This window comes from Electrophorus electricus, chromosome 16 (genome assembly GCF_041902795.1).
Source record: "Electrophorus electricus isolate QZ-2024a chromosome 16, ASM4190279v1, whole genome shotgun sequence".
Classification (NCBI taxonomy): domain Eukaryota; kingdom Metazoa; phylum Chordata; class Actinopteri; order Gymnotiformes; family Gymnotidae; genus Electrophorus; species Electrophorus electricus.
In genome coordinates, this window is record NC_137512.1 from 22997158 (window position 1) to 23006065 (window position 8908).

General features: G+C 42.0%; 1 protein-coding gene across 1 annotated transcript in view; it reads right to left on the bottom strand.

The window, feature by feature from the left end:
• cecr2 (CECR2 histone acetyl-lysine reader) overlaps positions 1 to 6627 on the bottom strand; it is a 33316-nt gene extending 26689 nt beyond the window's left edge. The window contains exon 1 of the mRNA XM_027028804.3: positions 6229 to 6627. Coding sequence (XP_026884605.3) covers positions 6229 to 6348 — 120 coding nt within the window. The 5' untranslated portion in view covers positions 6349 to 6627. The remainder of the gene's footprint in view (positions 1 to 6228) is intronic.
• Positions 6628 to 8908: the final 2281 nt, after the last annotated feature.

Consider the following 8908-nt stretch of genomic DNA (forward strand, 5'->3'; position numbering starts at 1 on the left):
AAGAAAGAGCCACCATCTGTGATTTAGTCATGGTTATGCCAGCGGGGAGTAACTTGGAGGAGTAGCAGCAGTAGTGTGTGAGAGGAGCATCATAAATGAGGGGCCTATTCAGCACTGGCAACACACACACACACACACACACACACTGCTGTAGAGAGCACAGGGCACAAGGGCCATCCTCTGTAGGGCAAGGCGGGGAGACTGAGGAGACAAAGGGACGAGATGCTGATCAGAGGCAATGCAGCTACCTCCAGAAACAACCCAAAGGATGAATACTGTGGCATGAGAAAGCACAGGCCTCAAGTGGTGGTGTACTGCTTCGCAGAGCTGGTTCAGTTTTCACCTGTGCCACGTGGCACCAGAGTGACATGGTGAAGGCTTTGGTCTGAAAGCAAAGTGCTCAAAAAATGTTTTAAGGAAAAGATATTGGGTAAGGGACAAGATCTGTGGGGGCAAAGCTCATGTTCACCAGAGGCAGCTTTAACTCTTGGCAGACCAGCTCTGGTGGTAAATGTGATGTCAGAAAATTACACCATAGAGAATACTTAACAGTATTAGGACGTTCCACAGTTGCCATTTAGGTGACGTAGATAAACTATAGTTCAGTGGATAACCTACTAAAAAAAAAATTTAATAAAATGACATTTTAAATTGTTTCTGTTCATTCTTTAAAAGCCTGATGAAAGCACAGATCACAGGGACAGCACTGACCATGTGGGCGCCAATATTAAGCCACAAGTCTGTCAGAGAAACAAAGACACTCATTATTACTTCAACATCTAATGTAACGCTCAATATCAAAATAGCTGACTTATTTGCTACAAATTTATAATTGTCTTTGCAACAAAATTAAAGAGTGCTCAAACTGAATGCACGTCTTGCGCAGTGCCTAGAACTCTGTGACAGGTGGTGCTGAGCCCCAGTGACTTGACACATAGTGACCCAGTGGCCTTAATTAATGCTTTCTCCATAGCCTTTGTGATCAGTAATAGACAAGTGTTAATTAGGATTTTTTTTTGAGCGACCATAATTATCCACTGATCCAGGTGCGTAATTTTTTACTGACAGGTGTAAATGAGCTACATCCTAGCAAGCCAGTAGCTGAAGTGGTGCAGGGAATAGCCTTTATCTGATCTGGCAGGTAGGCTTCCAGATGCACATGTGGGTAAATGATGGAGAAAACGTGGACTTCAACCTTAAAAACACACAAGTGAACACTGCTTCCCCAAACAGTTACAAAAGCTGAAATAAAAGATTTGTGCAAAATAGAGAGCAAGAGAGAGAGCGAGGATGACATTAATCCTAACTAACATCAACAGCAGCCCCCACATTCTGGCACTGCATTACTGTAAACATCACCATCATTTCACAATGCTAGCAGACCGTCTAGTGTTGTCCAAAGTGCAAAGATACGATTTTTTCCAGTCTGAACTGCTGATTCTCTCAGATAAGAATACAACTGATCATGAGGAAAAATATCAGCATTCAAATCAGCTGTGGGGGCTACGATTATGACCAGAGGAGGAGAAGTACAGTCTGTGTTTCAAACCAAAACTTTATGACTAAATAGTGGTAAGAGTGGGAAAATATCTACACTTCCAAAACATTTTTAACAAATACAGGCCTTGTGGGGCAATTGCTAAAGCAGGTTCGCTCCATAAACTAAATAACTTGAGCTCAAAATGAAGGCTGTCCAACAGAATCAATCCCCCACTTCTCTTCCTATTAAGACAGGACTTCTGGCCTAAATTAATCAGGCTGTGTCACAAATCCAGCATTGTGAAATTTAAGATTGAAGAAAAGATGCGAGGAGCATAATCTCCAATTAAAGTGAGTTTTAGCCCAAGCACCATAGAAGGTGGCCACTGGGCCTCCACATGGCATCATGCACCTAATGAAGACATATGGAAATGGTCATGCGAAAAACCCAAAAGTCATCCACTAAACTCCCCCAGGCTGTGTTTGTGAGGCGTGTGGAGGGGGTGGTGATATGGGGTTTGGGGGGGGGGGCGTGAGTTTTGGGGGGGGGGGGGGGCTATCCAGGAGGATTCGGGGATCTCTTAGCGCCTGGCAGTAGGGGGATTTCAGGGCTCGTTTCACAGCCACAGTGCCAGGAAATCAAGCGTGCTCAGCTCAGACAAAGGGCGAGGAGATAGCCCGGGTGAGTAGGGCACTCTTCCTGCTGAGACTCTCTCTCCTCCAGGCAGGGAGGCAAGGAGCAACGGCAGAGTGGAACTGGGAAACAATGCGCAAGGAGCCAGTTTGAATGCCTGCCAAGCCAAGCCCAAAATAAAGAAAATAAAAAAAATTTAAAAACCTCCCAAAAACCCTCTATTGTCAAGCCACCGGAACCGAGCCCTGAGCCTCAGAAGAAAAGGAGCTGGCCAGCACACACTTGCAACCTGGATCAGTGCGTTTGTAATATCCAGCTAGCACGGTCCCGCTATCCACAAAGACAGTCGCTGAGTGTGAGAGGATCGATTTACCTCCTCCCACCACAGTCCATTGTGGGCCGCAAGCATAAATTCTTCCTGTCCGGAGGAGTTTATGCAGAGCAGCGCTTAGCTTGACAGAGGGTTTCAAACTTGCCCAGAAGAATGGAGCAAACCAAAGCACCCCATGCCATGACCTTGAAGCAAGGCTACACACACATGGAATTAAACATGCTTCCCCTGATGGAAAGCTTTTACAAAGCAAGATGAAATGAACAAGCATTGATAACAGCTGATATTACACTGTCCTTGGAAAGGTACACTACACAGTCAGATTCACAAATTAACAAGCCAACAATTAGCAAGTCACAGTGAATTACACTACATTCAGTGAAGATCTGTCACAAAGTGAACAGGCCTTCAGATTCTCAAAATCTTTTCTTCAGTATTTGAAAACCGGTCAAAATTCTTGGCTAAATAACCTGTAGTATACAACAAATGAAAACGGTGACAGTTAAATAATTAAATAGAGTAAGACACTGCAGCCAATGCAACTTCACTGAATCATCATCATTGGGATTTTATCATAGCATGAAGTTTTGGCTTTTATCATTAATCATGTTCTTCGGTACACCTCCTCTGTCCATCAGATTTTCAACCAACAGGTCTTTCTACATCATTATTTTATCACTGATTGAGAGATGAGCTGTCGATCACTTTCTAGGCTGGACTTCCTCCTGTGACAAAGGCAAAGGATCCTCTTACAACCGGATTTGTGTGCTGTTTACTGAGCTGGCCACCTGGTTTTTCAGGCCAGCCATTTAGGAGGCGTGTACACACTGGCTGTAAACCCACATGTGTGGCACAGGAGAGGAGCAACTTCAGTAGTATATTTGCACACCAAAGCCTTGATCAGTCAGGCCCACAGAGCGGTTAGGTGTGCTAGACACCTTGGGTTTTGGTTTGATTATATGTGAATTAAAATTAAGAGATCTGACGAAGCTTTTCAGTGTGACATGTTTGCTGCAGAGTGTTTTTGCAATACCCAGTATGCCATGTAACCAAATGATTCATCTTCATGCTCCACCCAAACCACATAAATGTAACAAGAGTAAATGAAGTTCCCTAAAAATTAGTAAGGTTTCCTCTGACAATGTCCTCTTGGTGATATTACAGTGATTAAGAACAATAACAACAGACCAGGCCATCTATGATCTATTTGTCTATCAAACAAACCTCAACAATGGCAAGGAACACTAGTTTCATACACAAGTCTTAGGATTTGCCTAGACCTGAGATTCAGCATTTTTCTGTTAATGAGGTTAGTCTCTTATTAGTATGTAGTGGATGTGAAGCCGTGTTTTGGCTATTCAGAGATAGTCCAGAGGTATTCAGTGAGTTAAAAGAACCTGAAATCCATCCAAATGTTTAATCTTTTATGCCAGCAAATACAAGGCGACCTGAATAAAGTCAGTAACACTCTTAAAACCAGAACACTACTCAGCACTGCTACTTACATCACAAAGACTGCATCAAAATACACGAAAAAAAAAATTGGTGAATCAACATTGCCCTAAAATTACTTGAGAATGTTTTGAAATAGATTTTTTCTTCTGGAAATACAACTAATACATCTTAAATCAGTGGTGTAGGTTTCATTTCAACTTTGTTGTGGGGTACACTGTTCACACAACCCATTATATGAGCAGCGTTAACAAGACAACCCCACACCCCTACCTCCCAAAAATGAGATGCCTTAAACAAATGTAATTATTAGTTTACACCATCCTACCTTTTATTTTAAAAACTATGCCACATGGCTGAAAAATAAGACAACCTGTGTGTTAAGTGATAAATGTTCAACCATCTACTCATCAACATTAATGGATGTTCATAAATACTAATGCAACAGAAACAGTTCTAGACAGAGTACCATTATGTCCAGTGACATTAAGGGATCTCAATGCTGACAAATGCCCTGAACATCTCTTAATCAAGAGCCTGACAATAGATTATTCACAACATAGACTTATCCCGTGTTCAACATGTGTGGCAGGAGAACGTCAAACAGATAGACGGAATGGAGCGCTATTGTACTGCGTGACCTTGGACACCGCCAAAGCCCGTAATTATCATGTAAAGATCAAAGCGAAAATCTCCAGTTATGTACTAGACACATCGCCAAGGCACAATGACTGTTGTCGATGCATTCCGCATCAGGATTTGCGAGGAAAACGACCCTACAAATAAGATCAAGCGTCCAGTTGCAAAGCAGCGCCGAAAGACGCATTCTGTGATCGAGGGAGGATGCGCCGGTGGCGTTGTGTTCCCCTCCACAGTGCCAGAATGAGAACAGTTAGATATGTTGCGGAGGGATGCTTGCACAACAGCAACTGAGGTGCCGTATCTTTAAAATAACCACTAAACATTCTTTTCTAACGGCATGCTACACCTGTGAGTGGCTTAATCACCTTTGGGAAAGTGTGTTATTATGCAGCCCAGTTCCAACTTTCTTGAGCGCGTAATGTGTTACGCTTCAAAGCATTCTCGCAATAACAAAGCGATGCCAAGTGCGTTTCGCACCTCTGGGAAAGGCGGGGGTCGAATGGAACAGGGGGGTTGATGCGTGGTTTGGGGCCGGTCCGCTCTCATTTTTAAAATTCACAAGAATCCAATGTCTTGCGATTTCGGATTGTTTACAAAGTAAACCCTAACGTGTAACGTTTAAAAGAAATAAAAACAAATCTGAAAATGTAAAAAGCAATTGTAATCAATAATACGGCATTTGCATGGCTGAACTCTAGCTATAGTTACTTCTACTTCAGGCAATTACATCAACAAAGCAAGCGCCAATTGACCAATTCAACCACTATTAAATCACACAGACCGGAGCAGCCTGGCCAGCCACTTGCAAGACGGGGTCGACGCTTGTAAACGACTCGGGAACAAAGCTTTCTATCTAACAATAAAGTCGTCCTGAACTTGGCTTAATTCTTCACACTTGGCACAAAGGGAAAGAACAGAAAGGGGTTCAAATCACAATAAATCTCGTCTGAGTGCAAAAAGTTTATAGTCCGATTGCATTCGGCAACCATTATTTTCTCAATCAAGCACGCGTTAACAGGATTAAAATTTGCGAACAAATTAAACAAACAACGGGTAAAACGCCAGAGGTTCAGCAGTTAAGTTCAGTGAACTCAGGCATGGTATCGAGCGCGGATGAGAGCAAGCGTAATCCACAAAAACAACGCACACATATAAAAACACACAAATATGTAAACAGACATACTTAACCAGCTGGAAACAGGAAAACCAAAGTTACCAACGCTTTAGTGTAACAGCTTGCGCCTTTGCTCTAGCAGGTTAGGTTAGCTAACTGGCTACTGATTGATCTGTAGCTAAATAACAACCTAGACCTGGCCACATTACCGTACTTCGAAACATTTAGACACACAAAACAGTTTTCAATAAAATTATGAATGGGACAGCAAGATAAAACGGAACCATATTCCGTTTTTAACAGTCTGGCTGTGTTAATTAGTACGCTAGAGGGTTAGTTGTTTGTTATGTTAGCAACACCAGCTAGCTGCCCGATAACAGAAACTAAGTTTGCAGGCTAACTAGCTAGCCTAGCACGCGACTGCGAATAAGTTAGCTAAGATGGCTAAATGGCTAGATGAGTACAGTTGTTGCTGTATATAGGGCTAAGACTTGCTTCACAGTTCACACATCGGCCAGGCACGGAGACAGCTAAAGCTTCCGGATCGTTAAGACACAAAACACACTGGGAGATTACCTCAATTTCAAAGTCTGGTAAGTTGAACGCTGTCCTGAAGAGCGAGCAGAAGTGAGCTATGGCGGGGACTTCCCACCAAGACTGGATCTCCTCCACAGAAACTGTACATCCCTGGGACATTTTTCAGTTAAAAGGGTTTACGATCACCCTGCTTCTCACATCAGATGTCGTTCAACGAAAGCATCCAACTTCCTCTTGACGTGTAACTCGTCTAACTGAATAGTAAAACTTGCTGTCCTGTCCGCTCAGTTGCCATCGCAGCCCGTAGCTGGAGTACTACAATCTGTTTCAATCAGACTTTCACAAGAGGAGAACAGATGGGGCGGCGCTACCATCCTCACCTACAGAGGGGTGTACGCGAACCAAAACAAAGTATATCCGAATAAAATAACGCCTTTAAATAATACGTAATCTGCTGCACGGTTGTCCCGCCTTTTACAGGGACCTATTTGAATAGCAATCTTCATTAAATTGATTAAAAACAATCGGGTAACACGCATTCCTTGTTTCTTTGTTGTCGCTTATACCACCGCTACTCGGTTGACGGGTTCCCATTTAAAGGGCATGTACGAAATGTTTGAATTTCGTTGAAAGCGCATTTTACTAAAGCTCAGCCAGGGTTCACTCATATCAAAACTATTTAGGGTTTTCTGTACTCATTGCGAAAACAACTGAATAATATATATAAGTATATAAAACACAAACAAACTAAAGCAGCAGAGATGGGTTTTATTAACTATTTGGACAATTCGATTATAGTTTAGACTGATGTAATAGGATTTTAGCATATTTTATCAGTGTAAATATAGGACATAATGTGCGAAAAGTTAATAGTCAGGTCATGTACCAGATAGTTTTCTAGCCTCTAATATTCACTGAGACGTGCCGCAATGAATCAACAAAAGTAAACATGCAGGGTTAGTACAATCTGAAAACACGAAAATAAACGCGAGAAGTGAGTAATTGGGCTTCCTGAAAAGTAGTAGGTATGTAGGTACTAGAAAGTCTTTAGTGTTGTCGTTTGGTATAATGAACTAGCTCCTCCTGTCGGCACATAAGAGTAGCCAAATGCAATAGCAACATCTTAATTATAGCATTTAAGACTTAAAAATATATGCTGTGTACAGGTCATGCTAAGACCATGATGGCATAGACTTAAATTTAGAGTTTATATTACATAATTTTCACGTTTTTACTGAGATTATTGCTGGTAATCTATTGTTTCATTTAATTGGAGTCTAATTATTGGATCTATAGCTCAATAATTTATAACCACTCTTAGCAATTACAGTCTTGTGTGACTGTGCTTGTGTTCTATGTGTCATCAAGGTTGGTTGTGTATGCTTTACTGAAGGGGGGGGGGGGTCCTTGTTGAGCTATGGTCTCTGGGGGGCCACTCCTGACTCTGCTTCAATGTTGCTAAGAGACAGGATAATGTGGTAATGTCCATCCATTTCCTGTCAATGTTACGACAGGTCAGGGTGGATTTCACAATGCATTCAATCAGCTGTGGATCACGAGATGCGATGACCTGCCTTTTTCCCAATAGAGCAGGCCACCTAAACAGACGTTCAGCAACTCTCACATAATATAATTTTTTTCTTGTTTTTACCTCCTTAAAATTGCAATATCATACCACACTGCAGCCAACTAAAGCTGGGTGATTTGGACCTGACTTGTATCTGGAGTGGAGAATCAACCTCCAGAGAAAGCTGAGGTTATTCCTGGAGGCAGTATTAAATGTGGTCAGCAGGGGGCACTCCATTGTACCCTACGAGAATAAATCCCTCATTGCAGCCATAGAGACAATGTAGTTCTGTCCAACTACTATATATACTACAGTTCTGTTGTTAAGATGTCATTATTCAAGACTGTTAAAAAAAAGTAACACCAGTAATAAAGATGACTGAACATCTCTTTGTTCTTCACATCGCAAGTACTCCACAGACAGAAAAAAAAAGAACTTGGACTGGAGATTATCATTATGTTCTAGATCTAATACCTCCCTCCCACCACATTCAGACAATCTAGCAGTCTGGAGGGGGTTGGTAACCTAACACCAGGTTGTCAAGAGGAAACAACCATTGACAAACTGAGCAAACTGTCCTCTGCTCTGTCCGATTGGTTAATCAGTTTGGGTTGGGGGGGGGGGGGGGGTCCTCATTTGTAACAGATTAACATCCACCTTCTTCTCCACATGGTGAAAGCACACGCAGCTCTGGGTCACAATATGTGCTCATAGTTAATATCTTTTCTAAGCTTACAAATAGTCCACAGCATTTGTCTTCAGTTGCCCCCTTTCTCTTCCTACCTCCTAACAGCTGAGTAAGCCCTTGCAAATTAACCCAACTGTGAATTAAGTTATTGGGTTGATGCAGTTGCTTTTAGGAGGGACAGTTCCAACACTGAATTATATCAGTACCCAAGTCTCGTGAAAGTGCACCTGTTATACTAATTTATGGCATGTTAATTTTATCATTAAGTACCTTCACTCTTTAATGTGGTGTCGTAAGGTTCTCAACTCCACTGCTTGGAAGGGTGCCATCTTAAACTTAGGGAAGTAAGATCAATTATCAGTTATTACTCTTGAGTTGCTTTCTCATGAGGCTCATAGGGGAATCGATATGGTTAAATGAATAGTCATGAATCAGAGAGTCCATGAGAATGTAAATAGATAGAA